Below are 27,859 nucleotides of genomic sequence, written 5' to 3'. Positions count from 1 at the left end.
ATCCTCCTGACAAACTCACTAACTAGTCTCATGTTGCTAAAATCCAACGATATCCTTTAGTCCTCAGTCTTTCTTGGTCCTTTCAGCAGTGTAACAACTGATCTCAACCTCCTCAAAAATTTGTTCCCTTGACATCAGTTTTATTTTCTCAAGATTTTCCTTTTACTCTCTGGATATGCCTAAAGTCTCTTTGGCAGTTCTCATTTCCTTCACCCACCTACTATACCTCCAACTTTAGTGTGCAAAGAACCCCTGAAGTGTTCGTTAGAAACACTACAGAGGGCCTCTCAGCAAGAGCGGGGTGTGAACAAGCAAAACTGTACACAGAAGCCCTAGTGGAACTCAGGAAGCCGAAGGTTTAACAAGCTCAACCTGCAGGATTCAAGATGTTACTGATCATTCAGATTACACTTTGGAAAACACCCTCAAAGTGATGGCGGCACTCCTTAGGGTCCAATCCTGGGTCCTCAGCCATCTTAATAAACAATTTTTCAATCTGTACACTCTTATGTATTCATAAAGCTTCACAATCATAACATACATGCTACTGAATTCCAAATTTCTACCTCCTGCCCAAATATCTCTCCTAAACACCAGATCTACAAAGCCAACTGACTAGCACGTTTCTACTGGCTTACATACCCAAAGTTCAACTTATCTTCCCCTATCCCTCCCAAATCTCTCTTCCCCTATGTTCCCAAGCACTCTAAAGAATGAAACCTGGATGCTACCTGTATTTTCTGGCCCTCTCTTTTGCTCCATTCATTCTACTAATTACTCAGTCTACCTCCTAAATATTGCCCAAATATTGCCACATAAAAGTAGAAGACTCGAGGTCCATCTCCAAACTGCTCTTTAACTGTCTAGTTTGAAGGAACATATCTAAGTTCTTTTTTTCAGTAATCTCTACACTGAACGTGGGGCTCAAACTCGCAACCACGAGATCAAATGTCGCATGCTCGTCCAACTAAGCCAGCGAAGAAGCCAGTTTGAAGAAACATGAAGCTAGTTATCATTTTGGTAAAATGATACTCTAAAAATCTTTCTAGTTTTTTTTTTTAATTTTTATTTATTTATGATAGTCACACAGAGAGAGAGAGAGAGACAGAGACACAGGCAGAGGGAGAGGGAGAAGCAGGCTCCATGCACCGGGAGCCCGACGTGGGACCGATCCCGGGTCTCCAGGATCGTGCCCCGGGCCAAAGGCAGGCGCCAAACCACTGCGCCACCCAGGGATCCCTCTTTCTAGTTTTCTACATTTTAAGAAAGGACAGAGTAAAAGTATTTTAGTGCTACAAAATATTTTAGTAATGGTATGAATAATATATATTGGGCCAACTAGACCCAGTATAAAATATATATATATAACATATAACACAGCTGGAACAGAGATTCTGTAAATGAAGAATCTGTTTTAACAGTGAATGATACAGGGGTGCCTGGCTGGCTCAGTTGGGAGGAGCATGTGACTCTTGACATTGGGGTCATGAGATCAAGCCCCATGTTGGGTGTAGAGATTACTTAAAAATATGTAAATTGTTTTTAAAAACCCAATGAATGATATAGACAATCCCCTTAACTACAATTTATGGCACACAAATTCCATTACTAATTATATATTAATTACACACTTAATAAGAGCAGGAGCAATAAACTGCCTTGGTTATATTATTGGTCATATCAACTTTAAAATTTTATATATAGGGCAGCCCGGGTGGCTTAGCGGTTTAGTACTGCCTTCAGCCCAGGGTGTGATCCTGGAGACCCGGGATCAAGTCCCACGTCGGGGACTTTAATATCCATTTAATATGGATATTAAATAAAATTTTACAATCCAAGAACCTGGTTTTGACCAGAGAAGAAAAACAATTGATAATATATTTTTCAATTTAATTGACAAAATATTAATTTAAAAAGTTTCCTCTACATGCTTGTTCCTCTAATGAATGTATATCCACCAAAGTCATAAAGCTAGCTTACTAGGTTTTTCAAAGCTTTATTTGGAGTACGACTTAAAATTGTAGTTCTTTACCTAGAGAACATCTCTTATATACCATGACATGTTATTATAACCCTTAGAGTGGAACCTTAAATGCCTATTATTAAGTGAAAAAAGCCAATCTGAGAAGGCTACCTAGTGTATATGACATTCTAGGAAAGGCAAAACTATGCAGATCACCAGCTGCCAGGGGGTGGGAGGGAAGGATAAATACGCAGATCACAGAGGATTTTTAGAACAGTGAAAATAGCTTGGGGTTTTTGTTTGTTTGTTTGTTTGTTTGAAGTAGGCTCCCTGCTCAATGTGGGGTTTGAACTCATGACCCAGAGATTAAGGGGCACATTCTCTAGGGAGTGTGCCTGCCAGGCGCCCAAGGACAGTGAAAATACTTTGCATGATACTATAATGATGAATACATGTCATTATAAATTTGTCAAAACCCATAAAATATACAACACTAAGAGTGAACCCTAATGTAATGTCTTTAAGTAATAACAGTGTGGTCAATATAGGTTCATCAATTGTAACAAATGCACCATTCTGGCAGGGGACGCTAATAGTGGGGGTGACTGTGCATGTGTGGGGGCAGAGGGTATATATGGGACCTTTGTGCTATTCACTCAATTTTTTTTGTAGAACTAAAACTCTAAAAAAAAGTCTATTAAGGGGCACCTGGGTGGCTCAGTTGGTTAAGTATCTGACTGGCTCAGGTTGTGATCTCAGGGTCCTGGGATCAAGCCCCACATCAGGCTCCCTGCTCAGCAGGGAGTCTGGCTCTCCTTCTCCCCCCTCCCTCTGTCCCTATCCCCACTCACGTTCTCACTCACTCTCTCTCTCAAATAAATAAAATATTTTTAAAAATAAATAGGTCTATTAAAAATAAAAAAAAAACCCTCAATGGTTACCGTCACAATTACCTGATTACCAAAACTTTATTTAATTGTATTTTACATTCAAAATTTATATTAAAAACCAAAGGCATTATGTTATTGTGTTAGGATTCATAAAGTCAGGCATAATATGTAATGCAAACCTGGCCTCTGATAAGAATTTATACCACACAGAAATTAATGCTGAAGGCTTAACTAAAGATATTCTAACAGCCCTCATGAACTTGGTAGCCAAAAAGGGAAAACCTCATCTGCCTGAGCACTATTCTAACTGAAAAATTTAGCTGAATCAAAGGTAAGGCTAGTTACAGGTCCATTACTGAAGAGCCTGAATTATCCACATAATTCAGAGAATAAGTAAAACCAAATATTAAGAAATGCCTAGGTTCCATCCCAAGGAAATTTTTTTCTGAATTCACAGACTTCTTTTATTATAGAAATGGTCTCACAAACACTAAACTGACATTAATGAAGTCAAGTAATTATCATATAAATATACCTCCAGAAATTCTTAGTATGCATTTATCTATCAAGTTTTCTTGGTATACAAAGTAGATTAGTATCAAATACATACATAATACATAATCCTCCTGAGCTTTGGACATATTTGACAGGTAAAGCCTATTTCATATTTAATTAAAATTATTTCTCTCATTTTTCTATCTTCAACAACATTTTAATAAATCTTTCTAGGAAAAAGCAGTGGTTTAATTTTCTAAAACTTTAGTTACTTCCAATCTTAAACTCAATTAAGTTACCAAATCTCAAAATCAGTTTCAGACTGTAAGAGGATTTCACTAAATGTGAATTACTATTTAAAATAGTTAGCAAATAAAGTGCATACATTCAGAAATGAAAAATTAAATAAATTGATGGGCACCATTCAAAACAACATTGTAACTGTTATTAAAACAAAACCTTACTTGTCTGGGTTTTTCACTCTGAATGTTGCATTAAGCGCTTTTAATCTGGAGTCTGCCTGGAAAAAATAATTTGTTTACTTAATACAATTACATTTCAGAGTACAAATCCAAACAATTTTACTTTCCCTTTAGAATTAAGATGCTTAATAAATATAGTTTTCTTCATACCATTTGTGTCAAACACAATAAACGTATCTTAAAAACAGCTTATTTTTTGAAAATACTACAAAAACAGTATTTTAATAAATTAAACTGAACACATGCCATTCAATAATACCAAAGTAAAATAATTATAAACATCAACACACTAACAGGTGTCTATGTATATATACACATACACATATACATATATAGTTCTGCATACATTCAGAACACAAGTCAGAATAGGTCATGTGAAAAAAAGTAGTTTACCTTTCTCTAAATCAAGAAAAGCAATGATAAACTAAATAAAACTACTGCTCTAAAGCAAACGCATTACTGCAGGTAGTTCTCAGATGGAATCCAAACGAAATATACACTGTTTTTTTTCTTCACTGTCATGATCAGTACTTAAAAAAAATATATGCAAATACCTGTACTAAATACTGTAGACTGAAGTAAACCAAGAGGACTTCAAATTACTTTCTAGTTGAAAGAAAATGTTACAAGACAACATAACTTTTTAACTATCTTTTTTCAACTTTTCAATTATTTTTACTTATTCTAAGTAATTGCTCTCAGAGGAACAGAGGGATCAGCATGAAACAATAATTGCATTCTATAAAATTTGAACTTAATAGATCTAAATCCTATCCTAAGTTCTCACAAACAAAACCAGTGAATTCTGACTAGGCACAGAAACTACAGTGTTCATAAAAGGTGGCTCAATCAGGAATTAATTTTATAATGTAGTCTGAATCTCCCAATCAGCTTGAAAATTTTACATTATTCCAATTTCCAATCCACAATTACATAAACTCCCAAGTTAATAAAACAAACAAGACAACAATCCTAGGATCCTCAAATTACTTGGCTAAGAAAATAAAAACAAATGCAACAAATAAGTTACTCCACAAACTCAGCCTCTTAGAACTTCAGATCACAAGAAATTCAAAAACCTATCAAGAATATCTATAGAACTTGGGGCAGGCCAGGTGGCTCAGTGGTTTAGCGTCACCTTCAGCCCAGGGCCTGATCCTGGAGTCCCGGGATGGAGTCCCACGTCGGGCTCCCTGCATGGAGCCTGCTTCTCCCTCTGCCTGTGTCTCTGCCTCTCTCTGCGTCTCTCATGAATGAATGAATGAATGAATGAATGAATGGATCTTTAAAAAAAAAGCATACCTATAGAAACTTAATTTATCACTTATTTCTTGGGATCCTCTTATTTCTAAAATCAGTATTTCACCAATTCTTAACCTTTCTCATTTCTCAAGGGCAAACAAGCTAGTGCATGTGAAAGTCCTTACATACAAAAATACCCATGAATTTAAGGTATATATTACTCCTTCATGTTCTTTTAATTCATTAAAATAACTAAACACCAAGTGTTAAAGACTCTATATTCACATACAAAGGTGACTCTTTAAATGATGATGAAATTACATAAAAACTATGAGTAAAGAAGGATATTTTCATCTGTACCTTTTCTGGAATCTCAAATTCTTAACCGCACCAATTTATTTTTTACTTTTAATATCAACAGTTTACCAATTTAGAAGTCATATAAAATGTTAGACGTGAGCATCCTAACCTTTGCTTACCCAATATTCTGTTAGGTCAGGTCCATCAGAATACCCAGCTCACACTGAGGGGGGCACTTGATGGGATGAGCACAGGGGTGATATGCTATATGTTGGCAAATTGAACTCCAATAAAAAAATAAATAAAAAAAAAAAGAATACCCAACTCAGCACGCTCACCATTTCACGAGATTTCACAAACCGGAAAGTTGCCTAAAATGTCCCCAAAGCCAGATCTCAAAAAAAGTACCTGGACTATTCCAAACCTAACAGTTTACCAACCCTCTTTCAGATTCCTCATTAAATACCTAAAGAAAACCCCGGTCCATCATTATTTCATAGAACCTTCCTTTCACTTCCTTTAAAACAGCACTACACCAGGACACCCGGGTGGCTCAGCTGTTGAGCATCTGCCTCTGGCTCAGGGTATGATCCCGGGGTTCAGGATCGAGTCCCACATCGGGTCCCCTACTTCGGCCTCTGCCTATGTCTCTGCCTCTCTCTGTGTGTCTCTCATGAATATATATATAAATATTATATATATAAAAATGAACACTTATGAATTCTCATGAATATTATATACATATAAATTAAAAAACCAGCACTACCTGAAATCATCTTAGTTGTTTACTTGTCTCTTAGTTGTCCACTAGAACATAAGAGCCATTAAAAAGCACAACGTGGAAAAAAAAAAAAAAAAGCACAATGTGTTGGGGCACCTGGTGGCTCAGCTGGTTAAATGTCTGCCTTCAGTTTAGGTCACGATCTTATTCTCAAGTTCTCCTTTAGTCCCCACTTCCTTTTCCTCTCTGGTTCCTATTCCATATTTCACTTTCCTTGTCCTGGATCTTGTCTTCCCTTGGTTATTTCATTTTCTGATTCTTCTCTTCCCCCAAACTTTGCCTAGTAAACCACCACCCAGCTTGGGCCTCTCTCTAACATTACTCTTCCCTGGCTCCCAAGTTGACTCCTCTGCACGTTTCTTACTCCTGCCTCAGCTCAAATGTTATCTCTTCAACCATGTGACCCAATTTACCCAGGACAGTGCTGGTTTATGCTTGTTGTCCTAGACTCATTATTAATACTGCCCCCTTTTGCTCTTAAAAGTGTCCCCATTTGGACAGTAAGTTTTATGGTCACTTATCACAAAATAATCCCTGGGGAAAAAAATCTCTGCTGTTATACTCTTTAACATAGATGATTTAGAACTATTTTAAAGGATATTATTTAAATGTTAATTTAAGGTCTCCAACTACTAAAATATAAGCTCCATAAGAACATGGGAGTTTCGGAGAAGGACAGTGTATGTTCTCATTCATTTGGGGAATATGAATAATAGTGAAAGGGAATATAAAGGAAGGGAAAAGAAATGTTGGGAAATATCAGGAAGGGAGACAGAACATAAAGACTCCTAACTCGGGGAAACGAACTAGGGGTGGTGGAAGGGGAGGAGGGCGGGTGTTGGAGGGGAATGGGTGACGGGCACTGAGGTGGACACTTGATGGGATGAGCACTGGGTGTTTTTCTGTATGTTGGTAAATTGAACACCAATAAAAATTAATTAAAAAAAAAAAAAAAAAGAACATGGGAGTTTACGAAGTTTTTCTGCTCATTCATTACTGTTTCCACAACACCTAGAAAAGCACCTGATACTCTCTAGGCACCCAGCATGTAGAGTCACTACAATGGCTCTCTCAGTGTTTCTGTGTAAAACAGAGATTAGCAGAGATTTTAAATGTCCAGACTGTGGACATCAGCCTCTCTACTCCAAACAACAGACAGGGTTCTAGATTCCTCTAAGTCAACCTAAAATCATTTACAGTTTGGTGTATGGATGACACTTTCATGTAAGTAATTTATTGAGTTAATGGGAATTAAAACAATATAATCTTATACTAAGGTAATTAATTTAAATGTTCATTACTCTAGATAACTCTTTCCTCTCCTTTCACTAAATTGGTTAACATGAATATTTATACAAATATTCAAGATAAAAAACACCAATGTAAAGCAGTGATGAAACAGTTGTTGCTCATGTTTATATTAAACAAAGCATTGATAAAAAAAGAAACTAGAGGGACTCCTGGGTGGCTCAAGTGGTTGAGTGTCTGCCTTTGGCTCAGGTTGTGACCCCGGGTCCTGGGATCGAGTCCCATATCCGGCTCTGCATGGAGAGCCTGCTTCTCCCTCTATGTCTCTGTGTGTCTCTCATGAATAAATAAATAAAATCTTTAAAAAAAAATAAAAGAAACTAGATTTTTGGGGCACCTAGGTGACTCCGTCAGTTAAGCATGGGACTCTTGGTTTCAGCTCAGGCCATGTTCTCAGGATTGTAATACTGAGCCCCACATTGGGCTCTGCACTCAGCAGCTAGTCTGCCTGAGTCTCCCTCTCCCTCTGCCCCATTCCTCCTCTCTCTCTCTCTCTGAAATAAAATCTTAAAAACAAAAAAGGAAACTAGATTTGTACAATTATCTTGCTGGGTATAATAATTACTCTAAAAAAGCTTAAGAAATATCTAGTAGGCCAAAACTATATATTAAATTAAACATGTGTGAAAAAAGGAAAATTAAAGTAAGCTGACATTTCAGTTTGAGAACGACAATCCAAAAGCTAGGGCCAAAGTCAAAAAAATTTTTTAAGTAGATTCCATGCCCAGCACAGAGCCCAATGCAGGGCCTGAACCCACAACCCTCAGATAAAAACCTGAGCTGAGATCCTGAAACAGACACTTAACTGACTGAGTCACCCAGGCACCTGCCAAGGTCAAATATTCTTATAAAATTTAAGTATTTGGCCTGATTCAGAACAATCTCACAAAAACAAATCTCACATTTTTATTTTCACAAAAATAGTTTCCAATATTCCCTTTATTTTTTAAAAAAGATTTTATTTATTCATTTGATAGAGAGACAGCATAAGCAGGAAGAGCAGAAGGCAGAGGGAGGAGCAGGGGGCTGGATGCAGGGCTCTATCCCAGGACCCTGGGATCATGACCAGAGCCAAAGGCAGACACTTAAGTGACTGAGTGACCCAGGCATCCCTTAATACTTCCTTTACCAACTACTTTTACATACATTAATTACATAATTTATAAACAAAAATAGAGGTAATATGGGATGGTAACATGTATGTACATGACTCTTATATACATGTTTGCATGTATGCATGCATGTACATACAAGTGTGAGGCTGTCTAAAAAAGATTCCATTTCACTGATGAAAGAACTTAAGAAACACCCACAACAAAATAAGTAATACCATAGGACTCAAGGATTTCCAAAGTCTCTTCATACGTCTTATTTCTACTCTATTTCATTAAAAGTCTGACTTTTCAAATTATTAATAGTGCATGTTAAATATTACCTTTCAAAGGCTTTATAAAAGTGAAACTGAGATTTCACCATAAAGCAACCCAAATATGAAGTATTTTAACTAAACTCTTAAATATCACCTATAAACAAGATTCAAAGCACTCAGTGAATAGCATCATCTATATAAATGAAGAAACTCAAGAACTTTCTCAAGGTCACCAAAATCATGGTCAAAAACTGGGTTCAAAAAAAAAAAACTGGGTTCAAAGACAAACAACTGTTAACTAAACTAACGACTAAATCGAGGACTATCACATAAAGAGAAGTCACCAAAACAACTATGCTTTACTTTTCTCTTTTCCTTAATATTAGCTCCTAACATCTTGGATAGTGCCTAGAAAATCAAAATATAAACATTTTTTAAAGTTTTGAGTTACTTCAAATCCAAATCTAAATTGAAATTCCAGTATTCTGTGTGCCATTAAGTAATGAATTATAGCCAAGAAAATTCTAATTTTTTCATACAACCTGTCAACAGAATATTTATATATTAGAATCAGCTTGACAGAATTAAATACTTGATTATACTTTCCATGCAGAACAAAATTTTCTATTCCTAGTTTTTTTGTGCTACGTTTCAAATACCTATGTGCCAATATATAAATCTCTACGGGGTGTTTCAAAACTATTGTAAAGGCATTTTGTTCTTGTTGCCTAGGTCTATTAAACTTTTGTTACTGTATTACCATGTGAATTCTTTATTGATTTATACATCAATTTACATCACGTTTTTCTACTTACCTGTTCAGTTTACACAAGAGATTGAAAATTTTCAAAACCTTACCAACAATTTAGGTTACATTACTTTTGAGGACAACAGGGAGGATAGATAGGAGTTAGGGTAGCCATCACACCATACAATGCTTTTCAATTTTTAGATAACAATTTCATTCCCAAACATGAATTATAATGATTAAATTTGAAAAGCTACATCACTAACAGACACTAATTCAAAATGACTCCTATGCCCACTCAAAGCTGATCACTATGACCCAGTAGAGAGAAGAATGACACATGCCTCATCTTTCAGTCTGCTATGAATGGGAACCCTAAGCTCAATTCTTCAGAAGTGTCTTTCATATCTGATAAAGAATGAGCAAGTGTGTGGGCAAGATTGTGAGTGGAAATGGTAAAAGAGTAAAAAAAAGATGTAAAATATATGAGCATACTGCAGAAAAAAATCTACAGCTCGTGTCTAAATTACTGTTTCAAAATGTTCCTTCCGAATAGAATGAAATTCATAAATATAGCCTCACTAAATTATGTAAATTCAAAGTGAATATACAGTGTTTCTTTGAAAACCTTACTAATGACATTAGACACAAAGTCTATTTCAACATTCACGCATTCAATAAATATTGAATACACAAGTATGCACTAAGTGTGTGGAACTGTGCTAGGAAAGGAACTTGTATAAAGGAACTTGTCAAATTATTTCATACAAATATTCTCACCTTCAGTTGAAACCCAGTTTCATTCACGGTCTCCTTCCAGTTACCTTCCTAAAAAGTTAAAGTTAATTTTAGAAATCATTGCAAAATAAACCCATGAGGAATAACCAAATTAAATAAACTACATATCTATCATCCTGTTTTGTTTCAGGGAAAATGGGAGAAAGGTTAAAAAGAAAGAATTCATGTCAAAATTAAACATATAATCCAGATTCCAAGATTACCAAAAGACAGACCCAAGATTTTATAGATCTGGGCTTCAAAAAACTAAAGACTAACTTTGATTATCATTTAAGTGATGCCCCAAAATACCATCTTTAGTATCTTTAAGTATAAAAATGTTAGCCGAGTGATGTCACTCTGTAATTCTGAAATTTAAAACAAATTAAGAAACACAATTAAATGCATATACATTAATAAAACTGCTCCAAAGAGATACTTAAGCCAAAACATTCTAGAGTTTAAAAGGAAAAAAAAAATCAAATGAATTTTTAAAAAGACTAAAAATAAAAGAAAAATACCTGTGTTAAAAACAAATAGAAGATTTTGTCTCTACAAAGGATGGGATGCGAGGCAACTCTCAAGAGAAAGTTTTCTAAACCAATCCTTCGTCTTTCCACAAAATCCGGGTCCATGTTGTCAGCAGAGAGTTTATGCCAAACAAATTCTGCCTAGGTAAACAAAACAATCATGAAGACTAGTCTCAAGGCTAAATACTACTGAACTATACTGCTATTTCATTTCTTACCCTTTTTTCTGGTAGAGGTGGCACAACAACATGTGGATAGTAAACTAAAAGGTAGTTTCTCAACAATTCAAATTCACTATACCGCCTCCATAGTGAGTCTGTTAAGACACTTTGGCCATCAGTGTGATCAACTGACCTGAAAAGGAACAGCAAAAGATCTTCGTTACTTTTAAAAAATACAAATATATGCACACAACATCCATTAAAATTTGTACTCCGTTTACTAAATGCTTATGAACCAGGTACTCAGTAAACAACCTTTTCTAGATTATCTTTTTTAATCCTTATAACCACCCTGTAAAGCAGGGATTATTATCCCATTCTGCAGATGAGGAAGAGCCATTCTTGCTACAATCACAAAGATCTCTGGATAAAGCACTCAAATCTATCTGATTCCAAAGCCCTCACTTCTACCCAATTTTCCTTCTGTTGCAGAAAACCTATTTGTTGAACTCCAGAGAAATAGTCCTTTTAGAAACATTCTAAAAGCCTCAATGTATAATAATTCAATTTGTGTATAAATATTGATTTTACAATACAGTAAAATCTGGCTTAGCTACTATTTCATTAAATAAAAACTATTTTTAACTACACTTCTGCCACAATGAGCCAAAAACATTTAAGCCCCAGTCCAAGACACTGCAAAAACTTCAATTCAAAATTATAAATGCATCAGAGGCATCCATGAACCTGGAAATATCCCCAAAGGCAAAACGTTAACTCAGAAAGGGCAGGGGAAAAAAGATTTGTAAAAATTCATTTCTAGTCTTATCTTTAACATAAGGAACTATAGGCAATGCCATATGAAAAAGTTCAACTTCCAGTTGGGAGAAAGTTTGCTTAAAATCACACCAAGGACATTTGAAGTTATTTTGACTTTATTTTGACTACTTAAGATTTCTATTAACATAATCATTGTTAGAAAATACCAGTCTTCTAAACATTATCAGGGCCTTCTTACTTTCTAACTGGTTGCTTGATAATCTCAGGCCCTCCAAAAAATACACATATCACCACAATGTTCATTTGTATACTAGGGCATAAAGGCACAGAAGCTAAATTAAATCAGTCTTAATGTAGTCTTAAGAAAGTATATACATCATGCCATGCTAAGCACAATAGATGTTTAGTGTTTTTATCATTTATATATTAAGTTTGCCACTAAATTTCCTCATTGCCTATTAATAAAAAGGAAGCAAAATGTGACATTCAAACTGTACAAATGTCTCCCATGGCACATAGATTATTAAATCGTAATTCTTTTTTTTTTTCGTAATTCATTTTAAAGAGTTAACCCAAACATTAGCCAAAACTAATACTATTCCAATTCAGATTCTCAAACTTTAGCTCAAAAATATCTGGGTTAATATCAAGTTTCAAATTATTCAAAATTATTATCAACAGAACCCACATCTTACTAATAAGCAAATTAATGTAGATAAATATATAGAAATACACCTATAAGGCTGTTAGAAGACCTGCTTAAGTGGTTTGGTTTTCTTCAAAGGCCATTTAAGGCAGTCTAGCCATTGGAGACTGATTAACCTCATAGAGAAGGCTTACTCTAGACCCTAAAACTAACCCATTTATCCAATCATTCGACAAATATTTAATAGCACATAACTGGTTTTACATGTAGTATTTAACGCTCACAATACACTGTATCACTAGCCCCATTTTACAAATCGTAAGACTTAAGTAATGACATTATACTGCCTCCAAACCATCAAGGCATTCTTACCTATTCTAAAAGAGGCAAAATTTTTTTTAAGATTTTATTTATTTATTCATGAGAGACACAGAGAAAGAAGCAGAGACACAGGCAGAGGGAGAAGCAGGGTCCTTGTGGGGAGCCTGATGCATGACTTGATCCTAGGCCCCAGGATCACGGCCTGAGCCAAAGGCAAACGCTCAACCACTGAGCCACCCAGATGCCCTAAAAGAGCCAAATTCTTATCTACCTTAAAATGGTTTCAAAAAAAAATTTAAAAAAGGGTTCATATTTAATAAAGAGAAAAACATAAAATCTCTGGAGAAATTAAAAACCAGTGACTTTAGCCTTATTAATCTTAGCCTACAAAACTGTAACACTATGGACTTTCTACTTCTACCTAAAGAGTAGGTAGGTAAGCTAGATGATAAAGTTGAACTTTTAAATATCAAGGCTCAGGGATGCCTTGGTGGCTCAGTGGTTCAGTGTCTGCCTTTGGCTCAGGTTGTGATCCTGCGGTTCCGGGATTGAGTCCCGCATCGGGCTCCCTGCAGAGAGCCTGCTTCTCCCTCTGCCTGTGTCTCTGCCTCTTGCTCTGTGTCTCTCAGGAATAAATAAATAAAATTTTAAAAAATATATCAAGGATCAATAATATTCATATTTGTCCAAGATTATCTGCATAAGAATCCTATGCGATTAAATTCAGAAATTTGGGGCAGCCCGGGTGGCTCAGCGGTTTAGCACGTCTTCAGCCCAGGGCCTGACCCTGGAGTCCCAGGATCGAGTCCCGCATCAGGCTCCCTGCATGGAGCCTGCTTCTCCCTCTGCCTGTGTCTCTGCCTCTCTCTCTGTGATGTCTATCATAAATAAATAAATAAAAATAAATCTTTAAAAAAAAAAAGATGATTAAAAGTATGATCCAGGATGCCTGGGTGGCTCAGCAGTTAAGCGCCTGCCTACGGCTCAGGGCATGATCCTGGGGTCCTGGGATTGAGTCCCACGTCGGGCTCCCTGCATGGAGCCTACTTCTCCCTCTGCCTGTGTCTCTGCCTCTCTCTCTCTGTGTCTCTCCTGAATAAATAAATAAAATCTTAAAAAAAAAAAAAAAAGTATGATCCATGGTCTACCTGTATAAAAAAACATCTGGAATTTTGGTTAAAAATGTAAATTCCTGGACCTTACTCAAAACCCTGCAGCTTAAAAATGCTTCAAGTGATTCCTATGTACTTTTAAGTTTAAGAATCATGGTCTTAAATTTATGATTTCATGAAAAAAATTGTGGAAGATAAATATATTTATAATGAAATTCAATTGTGAAAGTCAACCCAATGATTCTTCTGTGTACAACACATTTACCAATGATCCACTTAAATATTTATTCAGAGGACAGCTACATTACTCAAGTATGGTCACTTCTAACCCTGTTATAAATTATGATGCTCTATTCAGTTCAAAGTCAAAAGTGAACAATTATAAGTCATTCTAGATTATTCAAATCAAGATTCTCTTCCAGCAGTAAAAGTAATCAACAGCTAATTTCATTGCTCAATTGGGTGATAACACTAAAAATAAAAATATCCTTTTTAGTTTTATATTTAAGAACTTAAAGCACAGTGACTACAATTAATACTGTATTGCATATTTAAAAGTTGGTAAGAGAAAATCTCAAAAGTTTTCATTACAAGAAAAAATTTTTTATAACTATATGGTGACAGACATTAAGTAGACTTATGATCACTTCACAATACATACAAATACTGCAAGGTAATGTTGTGTATCTGAAACTATTATGAAGTTATATGTCAATTATACCTCAAGAGTAAAAAGAAGACAGGAAAAAATAATTTACTTAGCTAAAGTTAACACTAATTTCTAAAGTATGATTTTTTTTTTAAGTATGATTTTTTTTAAATGGCTAATTTACCTTTAAGAAAGAAAAAGAAACAAAACCCTCTAATAGGACCAAATTTTTTTTAATCACTTTAAAAATCTCTGTAAGGGATGTCTGGCTGGCTCAGTCAGCAGAGCATGCAACTCTTGATCTCAGGGTTGTAAATAAAGCCCCATGCTGGGTGAAGAGCCTACTTAATTAAAAAAACAATTTTTTTTAAATCTCTGTGACACACATATATAGATACATATGTCACAAAATGACCTAGTTTTGGTAGCAGAATGTGTTAAATAGGTGATTAAGGAGTGCACTTGTGAGGAGCACAGGATGATACATGGAACTGCTGAATCACTGTACTGTATACCTGAAACCAACATAACACTGTATGTTAACTGGAATTTAAAGAAAAACTTAAAAAAAACACAACAAAACCAAAAATGACCTGATTTTAAAAAGACTGACCTTACCTCTTTCTGTTCCTAAAGTTCCTATTGTACATAAATTTTCTCTCGTTTTGGGAAGATTCTTTGTGTTGTTTTTTTATCTTTTTGGTGGAGGAAGGAGAACTACACTTACAAAGAGAACTTTCAGAACTGCTTATAGATTAAACATTTACCAAGATTTTAACTCTGTGTAGAAACACAGACCTGGAGAAAGCCTTAAAAAGTCACAGTGTTCAGCCTTAAGACAAGCTCAATTACTTTTGGTAAATCCATGGAAATGTGGGGCTTAAAAATTTTTTTCCTTTAAGAATGTATTCACATTAAAACATGGTTGTGGGATCCCTGGGTGGCGCAGTGGTTTGGCGCCTGCCTTTGGCCCAGGGCGCGATCCTGGAGACCCGGGATCGAATCCCATGTCGGGCTCCCGGTGCATGGAGCCTGCTTCTCCCTCTGCCTTTATCTCTGCCTTGTCTCTGCCTCTCTCTATATATATGACTATCAAAAATAAATAATAAAAAAAAAAATTTTAAAACATGGTTGTATCTATCTATATCTGGTAGTTTTATTTTATTTTATTGGCTGTAAAAAATCTCACATATGTCTATATTTTAACTGAAAGCATTTTTGCTCAGTCTCTGCAGAGAGAAAGGACCAGTTAGTATACAGCCTTTACATAAACTGTTTATAACTAGCAAAATAAGGGATGCCTGGGTGGCTCAGTGGTGGAGCGCCTGCCTTCGGCTCAGGGTGTGATCCTGGATTCCCAGGTCCAAGTCCCACATCAGGCTCCCCGCATGGAGCCTGCTTCTCCCTCTGCCTGTGTCTCTGCTTCTCTGTCTCTCTCATGAATAAATAAATAAAATCTTTTAAAAAAGTAAGAGTCTTATCTTGACTTTCTCTAGACAAAACAGTCTAATTCCTTTAACTTTTTCCTTATGAGGTAAAGGACAATTTTCCTGGTGAGTTTTGGTTTCTTACTCTACAATCTACTCTTTTCAATTTTATCCCAGTTTAAAGTTCTAGTCTCAATCAATTCTTTCCTGTTAAATTCTTAATGACTTAGACCATAATCTCTCCTTCTCTCCTCCTTAACTTCTCTGCTAACCATCTTACTTACCTAAGTCCACTTCATGCATACCTGGGAACCTGGTCTCCTTTCCCAAAATGTTTATATCTAACAACAAAAATTCTACCAAAGCATGTGTCAAGTAACATTTCCGATCCCAAAAGTATTCTACTAACCTTCTCTCTACCTCCAACACAAGTGCATTAAAATATAGCTATCAAGAATCCTCTACCAAAAGACACACCTGTTTATCTGCTATAAAGTAAAGAAACAGGGGTGCCTAGGGGGCTCAGTTAAGAATCCATCTGCCTTCAGCTCAGGTCATGATCCCAGGTCCTGGGATCAAGCCCCACACTGGGCTCCCTGCTCAGTTGAGCATCTGCTTCTCCCTCTCCTTCCCCCAACTCATTCTCTCTCTCACACAAATAAATAAATAAAATCTTAAAAAAAAAAAAAAAAAAAAAAAAAGTAAAGAAACAGGGGCACCTGGATGGCTCAGTCATTTGGGCATCTGACTCTTGATTTCAGTTCAGGTCATGATCTCAGGATTGTGAGATTGAGCACCTTGCCAGGCTCCACACTCAGTGTGGTGGGATTCTCTCTCTCTCCGTCTGCCCCTTCCAACTCAGATGCTTTTTTTTAAAAAAAAAAAAAAAAAAAAGAGGGGGATCCCTGGGTGGCTCAGTGGTTTAGCGCCTGCCTTTGGCCCAGGACGCGATCCTGGAGTCCCGGGATCGAGTCCCACGTCAGGCTCCCGGCATGGAGCCTGCTTCTCCCTCCTCCTGTGTCTCTATGTCTATCATAAATAAATAAATCTTTAAAAAGAAAAAACAATATCTAAAAAGACAATGACCTATAAACAATTCCATTATACAACATAATCTGCATCAATAGCTAACAGACAAAACTTTTTCTATCTAAATCTAGGCCTAATTCTTATCACCTACCTTGTTTCAATGAGGTAAGCAGTATATGTTTCCTGCATGTTCATGGCATTTCTTCCAGTTCGCTTTTCTGCTTCTGAAACACTAATTTCTATCTTCTTCAACCAAAAATTATTTTCAGTCATCTGGGCAAAAACAAATGGAAGAACAACAATAAAACTTTAAGACAGTATTTGAAAAAAAACAGTGACTGTAATAAAATCCATTATTGGTAGGTATTTCAAGCAAATTTCTTCTAGTTCTTGAGTTGCAAAGTGTTGCTAAATGATAATAGCAAATGATATATATCTCATTAGCAGCATTTTGTAGCATATCAAACTCTTCTAAAAGCTATTTTAACATGTATTACATATTTAGGTATTAAAACATAGACATTTTGTGTGACCAAGAATCAATCAATATAGAAGTGCCTAAGAAAAAAAATCTAAAAACATTTTATACAAAGATGAATAATCCTCAATACTAAAATCTAGGGATGGATTGGTGGCACAATGGTTAAACATCTGCCTCTGGCTCAGATCGTGATCCTGACGTCCTGGGATCAAGCACCACATTGGGTTCCCCCAAGGGAGCCTGCTTCTCCCTCTGCCTGTGTCTCTGCCTCTCTGTGTCTCTCACGAATAAAGTCTTTTAAAAACAAATTAAAATCTAATTTTCAGTTTTACCAAAGTCGAATCTCAATCTCTCAAAAAGAAAACACTATACATGTGCCAAAAGGCAAGATTTTCAGATTAAATTTAAATACAAAAAAAAAAAAAATAACAGAAGTCATTTTAGATTCAACTTTAGTTTTATTTTTTTTATTATATCCAACTTTAAATTTGCCTAAACATTTTGGCAGTGGTTAATAAGCTCCAACTGTGAGACAGCAGCAAGTTTAAGAGCACCCCTTTCTATTCCTGCTGAACCGTCCCCAGGCTTATGCTAACGAACCAAAAAGAACAATACACATACCCCTATTGGTTCAAAGGCTGTTATGTGTGCAAAGTGTGCCACTGAGGAAGTTCTTAAAAATGCCAGCTAACTCCAAGTATAAACAAGAAAGACAAAATGAGACCATGTGATAACTGCTCTTTGGGTTTTTTCCCTTTGTTCTCTCTCAGAATTCAGAGGTGGCTTTTAATAAAAAATACTGCACTACATTCTAGCTGGGGGCAATTTGTAAAGACAAACATGAAAAACTGATATGAATGGAACCATTTTAAAAGGGAGCCAAGTGACCATTACAGAGAAATGGCCTTATTCCTCTGTTTGTACCAGGCAAAAACCTTCGGACTAGGCAAAACAGTAAATGTTTTAAGCAACTGCTTGATATGTCAGCAGGAGAACAAATATCCTGACCACAAGTCCACAAGAATATGGACTTTCTGAAGACAGAATCTGTAGAAATCTGTAGTATCTGTAGATACTGTAGAATCTGTAGTAAAATAATGTATAATTAAGAGTTTAGCCCTTTTTTTTCTCTTAACTCACGTACCTGCCCCCATCCTTTCTTTTTTCTTATAAAAGCTCCTTACTTTCACCCTAGAAGCAAGATACCATTTGGGTTTCTACTGAAACTGTATTCCCCAACTGCAATTCTTTGATCCCAAAAAACACTTGTTTGCCTCCCACTGTGACTCTTTATTATCAGGTTAACAAGAGACAGAAGTAGAAAGATGGATGCATCAAAACCTAAGAGGAAAAAACTATAACAAAACCCATGGTGATGATTTATACAGAAAATTAAACCTATGTGCTATAAGGAGAGAAAAAAGCTATGTGATACTATAAAAAATTAAATGATGAATAAATTAATGATTTAAGTGCCCCCAAAATGCTGAAAAAAAAAGTGAGAAGATAAAAATGCTAAACGATGTTAAAAAGGACAGAGAACTAAGAACCAACCCAATGAAATTATTAGTCGAAAAACAGAAATCACTCAGTTGTCAAGTAAGACATTTTTATAAAGTATAAGCTGTATGTTTAGGTACTGAGAGAAAACAAAGAAATATTTCCACCAAAAGAAATTTCAAGGGGCACCTGGGTGGCTCAGCTGGTTAAGCATCTGCCTTCGGCTCAGGTCATGATCCTGGGTATTGGGACCAAGCCCCACATGAGGTTCCTTGCTCAGCAGGAAGTCTGACTCTCTCTCTCTCCCTCTATCCTTCCCCCCAGGCTCATGTGCGGACTCTCTCAAATAAATACAATCTTTAAAAAAACAAAAGAAAGTAAAAAAAACAAAAAAAAACAAAAAACAAAAGAAAGTTCAAGAAATCACATAAGCACAAAACACCCAACATCATGCTTATGAAGCCCTTGATGGTTGATACACATATAATTATAAATAATAACTTTGGCCCATAGCCAAACACTTTGATTTACCACCATCTACTTCAGTGAAAAATCCCTCCAATATTGTAAACACGACTGATAAAGCAAATTATCTCCCCAGCCAGAAAGATAATGCATATGAGTCATGAATTTACCCTCATCCCATCCAATTACACAGAAGGAAAAAAAAAAGAATAAAATCAGCTAAAGAATGACAACAGGAACACAACAATAACAACGTTAAGGACTTGGAAGATGATATAAATTGCTTATCCTCTCAGAAAAGTGCAGAAAGTGCCAAGAATAACCCAACTAGAAGCATAGTTGTTAGGATACATTCAACAAATTTAGAGATGACTGACTTGACTGGAAGATGAGCCAAGGGACATGTTTTAAAGAGAGACAGAATCAGTTTAGATATATTCAAAGCAGATTTCTCATCAGAGTAAAGAATATCATTCAAGAAAGAGTGATGCTATACTCTGACTCAAGGAATAATGTCCCAAATGTAGATGTTTGACATGTGAGTCACTACTTTCTACTTAAGACTAAATAAATAAATGTGGAAGAGGGACATACTTAAAAGACTAATGAAATTCTTTATTTCCAACTCAAAGAATGAAAATACAATCCATTTAAAGTTTTAAAAATGTTGCAAACCATTAAGAAAAAAAAACAGTAAAAAGCAGATAAAAGTGATAAAAAGAAAAAAAGTGATAAAAAGAACTATAAGAAACTATTAATTCAATACACATGTCTTAAGTATGTACCATGCCAGTCATTAGCAATGGAAAGAAACTTGATGCCTGACACTTCAGGAGTTCACGGCTTGCATGAAGAATTCTTAGCCCGCATAGTGACCCTCTTTAAGATTAAAGACAAAATGAAAGCTAAACTGAATATAACTTTATGGATTAAATATTAAAAGAGTCAGTATTTATAGCATTTGATTTAATTTTATTTAAATCACACACTAAAAAAATGTTTATTGTTATATTGAAAATTATAGGAAAAAAGATAAAACCGGCAAAAAAAAAAAAAGGCCAATTGAGATGGAGGTGAGCTAATCAGAAAAGAACAATGCAAAGAAAAATAAAATATATATCTGGGCAGTAAAACTGACATTGCAAGAAATCAAATCAGTAAGAATATGACATAGTTGGGAAGCTTCCACAGAATGGTGATGGAAAAAAAAGATCCAAAAACAGGTAAAAATGATTTAAAACAATTAGAAAAACCCCAAAGAACCAACATTTAACTCATGTTGGCTCTTAAAGAGAAATTAGAAGAAAAAGAACAGAAATAATAATCATCAGGGTAATTTAAAAGAAAAAGAAACAAGCAAACAAAATCTTTCCTGGACTGAAATAAAGTTCTAAGTTTTCAAACTGAAAGGCATGTGGTTCATGTAGAATGAACTGGAAAATTTAAACATCCCAACAAGATTAAGGCAGAAAAATAAGAAACAAGACCACCACAAAAGAATAAATATCAAATCTGCCTTAGACTTCACAATAAATCCCAAATGACAAAGGAGCATCATGCACAGGACATGCCTGAAATCTTTAAACATATTAACATACTGTTCCTTCAAAAATCCTAGCAGGATTTTTTGTAGAAACTGATAAACTATTCCTGAATTTATATGGAAATACAAAGGATCTATAATAGCTAAAACAATTCTGGACAAGTTGCAGGACCCAATTTCAAAACTTTTTAAAAAGTGAAAGTAACCAAGACAGTGAGTATAGTACTGGCAGAAGGAAAATCAATGGAACAGAACTGAGAATCCAGAGATAAACTCTTACATTTAAGGTCAATTGATTTTTTTTTTTTTTTTAGGTCAACTAATTTAAAAAAAAAAAACACACACACACAAAGGCAAGTCAATAGTGAATGGAGAGTCTTTCAACATATGGTGCTGAAACCACCAAAGGTCCACATGTCAATAAAGGAAAAAAGGGATTCCCTGGGTGGCTCAGCGGTTTAGCGCTTGCCTTCGGCCCAGGGCGTGATCCTGGAGTCCCGGGACTGAGTTCCACGTCGGGCCCCCTGCATGGAGCCTGCTTCTCCCTCTGCCTGTGTCTCTGCCTCTCTCTCTGTGTCTCTCATGAATAGATAAATAAAATCTTAAAAAAAAAAAAAAAGATTTAGGCCATTTAACTCACAGTATAGGCAGAAATTAACTCAAAATGGCCCAGATAGAAGAGCTAAAACTGAAATTTCTAGAAAAAAATCTAGGAGATTCTAAGAGAATCTAGGAGATTTTTCTCCTAGAAAAAATATCTTTTTTCTCCTAGAAGAAAAATCTTTGTGATCTTGGGATATGCACAAGTTCTTAGATATAATACCAAGAACACAATCCATAAAAGAAAAAAGGGATATACTAGACCTCATCAAAATTAAAACTTTTACTCTTCAAAGGGCACCATAAAAGAGGGATACCGGGGGTGCCTGGATGGCCAGTCAGTTAGGCATTACTTTAGTTCATGGTCTTGTGGTCCTAGGACTGAGCAGCACATTGGGCTCCCCACTCAGCAGGGAGTTTGCTTCTCTTTCCATCCCTCCCACTGCTCGTGCATAAGCACTCTCTCTCTCTCCCTCTCTCTCTCAAATAAACCTTAAAAAAAAAAAATTAAAAGCTAAAGCAAATTTCATGTTGTATGTAGAGATTACTGAAAAAAGAAACTAAAAAACCAAACATAAATTGACCACATAACCCAGTAATTACACTCCTACAAATCTTAACTCCAGAGAAATGTAAACATACATCCACACAAAGATGTATATGGGTGAATGATCACAGTTCAATTCAATTGATAACAGCTAAAAACTGAAAACCCCAATATCCATATAATAGTGAATAGATTAACAAAATGTGATATATTCATACAATCAAATATTATACAATATTAAAAAGGAACTCATATATGCTATAACATGGTTGAACCTCAAAAATATTGTAAATATAAGCCAGACTCAAAAGACAACATATTGTATGATTCTATTTGTATGAAATACAAAAAATCCAAATTTATACAGAAAGCAGACAGTGGTTACCTATAGCTAGGAGTGGGAAAGGAGATTAACCACAAAGGAAAGAGGGAATTTGGGGGGATGATAGGAATGTTCTAAAACTGGATTGTGGTGATGGTTGCATAACTCTAAATTTACTAAAAATTACTGAATTAGATACTTATGAGTGAATTTTATGGTATATAAACTATACCTTGATAAAGTTATTTAAAATAAAATCTGAGTCCACTGAAATAGACAAATAGAAAGTCTGATGAGGAACAAGATATTTTCAGTTCCAATGTATGTCCTACAAAATATTAATTACAAAAGGGTCAAGAGAAACTTGATATTGAAGATGACTGGAAATAAAAGTGATTACAAAGTACTGGGCAAATACAAATCATGTGTGAAACTCTTAAGATGCAACCAGCACACAGCATCACTTTCGTGGCAATTTCTGCAAAAGCAGCATAACCTGAATTTAATTATAAGAAAACATCAAGCAAACCCAAATTGAGAGGCATTCTACAAAATAACTGGTTTCTGGGGATCCCTGGGTGGCGCAGTGGTTTGGCGCCTGCCTTTGGCCCAGGGCGCGATCCTGGAGACCCGGGATCGAATCCCACGTCAGGCTCCCGGTGCATGGAGCCTGCTTCTCCCTCTGCCTGTGTCTATGCCTCTCTCTCTCTCTGCGTGTGACTGTCATAAATCAATAAAAAATTAAAAAAAAAATAAAAAAAAATAACTGGTTTCTAATCTTCAAAAGAGTCAAAGTCACCAAAGCAAAGACTGAGAAACTCTGCCAGACTGAAGGGGACTAAAGAGACAATACAATTAAATGCAATACATGGGTCTGGACTGGATTATTTTGCTGTGAAGAAAACTACTGGAGCAACTGGCAAAATTTAAACAAAGTTTGAGGATGAGATAGTAGTCATTTATCAATGTTATTTTCCTGATTTTTGATGGCAGTATTGCGGCTACATAGGACAATGTCCTTGTTTGCCCCTAAATACAGAAAGGTTTTTAGTAATCTCTATACCCAACGTGGGGCTCAAACTCACAACCCCAAGATCAAGAGTAGCAGGCTCTACTGACTGAGCCAGCCAGACACCCCTCATACTGAAAGTTTTGGAATGAGATGAGGGAATATGATACTGGTTCACTATCAAATAGCTCATGGGAAAAAGGATCTTCATACTGCCCTTGCTTATAAATTTGGTGACACTTCTGTAAGTTAATTTCAAAAGTTTTAAAATAATCATTTTATGCACGTAATTTTTATTTCAATTATGTTTGGGGGGGAGAAAAAAACAAAGATACATGCCTTCCAAATCACTACAGAGGATAAAACCAAAGAAATTATCGCCCACAAAGGAAAAACGCAAAAATAGAAACCAAAATAAGAAAGTATAAAACCTCAGAGAAGAAAATCAACTAAAAATAAAGCCAGTTAGGATAATGCAAATGTTTTAAATTCCCTATGGTAAAAGAAAGATCTAAAATATAACACAAGGCATAAAAATTACAACATGGGCAAACACAAGTAAACTGAAATCAAAAGAAATCAGTGTAGCATCAGACCAAGTAAGTAATCAAAATAACTGGAAATCAGAAAAAAATAAAAGTTGATGATTAGAAGAGCCAAGAATCAATTCACCCTCAGATTAAGGGCCAGTTTGCCAGAATTTGAATCCCATCTCAGCCACAGATTAGCTGTGTAACTCTGGGCTAATTTTTTAATCTCTCTGCCTCAGTTTCCTCATCTGTAAAATGGGGATAAGAGTACTTACCTCATAACATTAGGAACATTTAATGAGTTAATGGAGGTACAGAGTTCTAAAAGTTGCCTGGGTTTAAGTTTTTTTAATTATGAAAATAATATACTCTTAATGTATAAAAATTGAAAAATAAGGGAAAAGTTAAGTAAATATTAATCACTTATATCCCACAACCCAGCAGTAACCAGTTAATACACTATTGTTGGTGTACTTCCTTACAATCTTTTTTTCTAGATTTGATGCTTCTGTGTTACTGAAATAAAGCAAAGATCTTAAGTTTAACAGCTACCCAAAGAATTTACTTTCCTTGGTTAGGGTATCCATCTACAATGGTCAAATGTAGCAGGTAATATGTTAAAAATAATGTCTTTACTTAGCCTAAGAGTAAAGCTTATCAGTTATAGATACTAAGAAAAATACAGTTAAAATACATGACCTGTTTTCTTGTGCTTTTTTTATCTATAAAAATATGTATTTTAAAAACGACAATGGGGATGCCTGGGTGGCTCAGTGGTTGGCCCAGGGCCTGATCCTGGAGACCCAGGATCAAGTCCCGCATCCGGCTCCCTGCAGGGAGCCTGCTTCTCCCTCTGCCTGTGTCTCTGCCTCTCTCTCTCTCTCTCTGTCTCTCATGAATGAATGAATAAATAAATAAATCTTTAAAAAATAACGATGATTTATAAAACATTAATTTTTATTTAAAATAAAATATATAAAGGGCACATGGGTAGCTCAGTCAGTTAAGCATTTGTCTTCGGCTCAGATCATGACCCCAGGGTCCTGGGATGGAGCCCAGTATCAGGCTCTCTGCTCAGCGGGGAGCCTCCTGCTCCCCCTTGTGCCCTGCACCCTCTCTGCCAAATAAATAAATAAAATCTTTTTTAAAAAGAATAAAATACATAAGGCTGAACAATTTTCCAAACTGAGTCACAATACATTCATGGTTCATGATTATCAATTTGTGGTTTGTGATCATTATTTCTTTTTAATAATAAATAGAAGAAGGGATCCCTGGGTGGCGCAGCGGTTTAGCGCTTGCCTTTGGCCCAGGGCGTGATCCTGGAGACCCGGGATCTTTATTAGCTGTGTAATACACAGCTGTGTAATACACATGCACGGAGCCTGCTTCTCCCTCTGCCTATGTCTCTGCCTCTCTCTCTCTCTCTCTGTGACTATCATAAATAAATAAAAATTTAAAAAAAATAGTAATAATAAATAGAAGAAGGTCAGTACTACATGAAGTAATGATTAAGTATTGCCTCCTGGAACAACACTTACGTATAGAAGGATATATATGTGATTAGGATGTAGAAATTTTATTTTGAAAAAAAAAATAAAAAATAAAAAAATTTAAAAAAAAGAAATTGTATTTTGTACTGTGAGTCACCTTTGAAAAAAATCTGAGAGCTACTGAGGATAAAAAAGGAGGAAAAACTTTTTTTTCTTTTTTTTAAGATTTTATGTATTTATTCATGAGAGATGGGGGGGGGGGCGGGCAGAGATACAGGCAGAGGGAGAAGCAGGCTCTGTGCAGGGAGCCCAACGCCGGACTGGATCCCAGGACCCCAGGATCACACCCTGGGCTGAAGGTGGTGCTAAACCACTGAGTCACCCGGGCTGCCTGAGAAAAAAAAGTTATCGAATGTGATTTAATCACCTGCTACTGAACAGGTATATTCTGTAACTACGCCTGTATATTTTCTTTTCCTTTTTCATGCTATTCTCACCTGCACAAGCTTCAAACCTTGCTCACACTCAGAGAACTCTCTGCCGCCAATGGTGAAGATGTTGTAGCACCAGTTGCACAAGAACTCTTTGCCCCCACGGGTACTCCCAGGCCTAGAGTGCACTCCCTGAAAAATCACTCATGACTCCCTCAGGCAATGAATTTTCTCTGGACAAACACTTAACTATCAATGCAATGGAATCTTCTGGCCTGAAAAAAAGTTCTCTTGCTTCCATTCCCTTGCTGTTTCATCCCTCTTCTGCCAGGACTAATTGCTACTTTTCTTGGAGGTTGGATTCCTCGCTCATTTTTCCATTTTCTAAATTATTTTAAATAGAACTGACAATACTGTAAAAGAAATGCACTCTTCCCTACAGGGGGAGAAAGTATGAAAGGAAAAAAAAGAGACTTCTCATCCAACAATGGAAAGGAAAAGGACTGAAGGACTCACAGAAAGAAAAATAAGATTACAGAAGAGCTGACAGCAGAATTTTAAAAGTCTTGATTTAAAACCAAAGTAGATTTGAGATTCAGGCAGTGATTGTTTCTATTACATCTTTGGGTTTTCAAAGTTACCCCTAGGGGCAACTGGTATAAATTACTGCCCAAGTCTGTAGTCAAAAATAAGCACGATGAGGCAAGCTTTCTGCATCTCTACACACCATCTGCACAGATATTTTTGTGGTACAAAACTGCTTGATAAATCCACACATCTTTCACCCTTTTTCTCCTTAAAGTTGCAACTTAAACTAAAACACTTAAATCCAGTATTGAAGCAATTAACAAGTCTATTTTTAACTTTTTTTCCTTGGAATGAAGCAGCATGGTTTACTGGAAAGAGCACTGATTCCAAAGCCAGGACAACCTGGGCTCAAATCCCAGCCATACCACTGACTCACTTGTGACCTTGGCAAAATTACTTCTCTCTGAACCTCTGCTTCCCCATCTTTATCTGTCTTTTGGGGTAATTTACAGATTTTTTTTAAAAAGATTTTATTTATCTATTCATGAGAGACAGAGAGAGAGAGGTAGAGACACAGGCAGAGGGAGAAGCAGGCTCCATGCAGGGAGCCCAACGCGACACTTGGGCCCGGGACTCCAGGATCATGACCTGAGCTCAGGTTTAGACCGCTGAGCCACCCAGGGATCCCCAAATTACAGAATTAAATGAAAAGTAGAGCTTACTGTCCATTGCACACACAAACAACAAATCTAACTTACCTTTCTGCTCAGACCACAGTCCTATCAATAACAGCAATAACATGGTAAAGGTTATTGCAATACTTCTCGACTGGAGAAGAGGAGATAGAAGAGGAAAGAGTAGGGGCGCCTGGCTGTCTCAGTTGGTACAGCATACCATGGCTCTTGATATCAGAGTCATGAGTTCAAGCCTCATAGTGGGTATGGAGATTACTTAAAAATAAAATCTTAAAATAATTTTTAAAATATTAAAAAAAAAAGGATTGAAAGGGAGTAGATGACCCTCTAGGGATGGACTTGGGGGTTTTGACAGGAAGGAGACAAAACATACAGTATAAGTGAATGTATGTGTTTAAACTCCTGATTCTGAAATAATTGATTCTGAAAATATTCGTCCAAATGGACTGGACAAATCCATTTAGAATCACTAAATTAGGGCAGCCCCAGTGGTGCAGCAGTTTAGCACTGCCTGCTGCCCAGGGCATGATCCTGGAGACCCGGGATCTCTGCATGGAGCCTGCTTCTCCCTCTGCCTGTGTGTGTCTGCGCCTCTCTCTCTCTCTCTCTGTGTCTCTATGAATAAATAAAATAAAAATCTTAAAAAAAAAAATCACTATAGGGAACTGCTTTAAGAAACCCCATATGGGTGGCTCGGCAGTTTAG

At 36.1% G+C, this 27,859-nt stretch overlaps 1 protein-coding gene across 1 annotated transcript in view; it reads right to left on the bottom strand.

The window, feature by feature from the left end:
- The window catches only part of SNX4 (sorting nexin 4), a 69,948-nt gene that overhangs the window by 37,618 nt on the left and 4,471 nt on the right, over positions 1 to 27,859 (bottom strand). The window contains exons 2-6 of the mRNA XM_041763523.1: positions 17,162 to 17,283; positions 11,104 to 11,239; positions 10,877 to 11,026; positions 10,359 to 10,406; positions 3,813 to 3,868 (exon numbers count right to left, since the gene is read on the bottom strand). Of these exons, the coding sequence (XP_041619457.1) occupies positions 3,813 to 3,868; positions 10,359 to 10,406; positions 10,877 to 11,026; positions 11,104 to 11,239; positions 17,162 to 17,283 (512 nt within the window). The remainder of the gene's footprint in view (positions 1 to 3,812; positions 3,869 to 10,358; positions 10,407 to 10,876; positions 11,027 to 11,103; positions 11,240 to 17,161; positions 17,284 to 27,859) is intronic.

This window comes from Vulpes lagopus, chromosome 1, assembly GCF_018345385.1.
Source record: "Vulpes lagopus strain Blue_001 chromosome 1, ASM1834538v1, whole genome shotgun sequence".
Classification (NCBI taxonomy): domain Eukaryota; kingdom Metazoa; phylum Chordata; class Mammalia; order Carnivora; family Canidae; genus Vulpes; species Vulpes lagopus.
The sequence above is the reverse complement of the archived record's forward strand: the minus strand, read 5'-3'. Positions and strand labels throughout refer to the sequence as shown.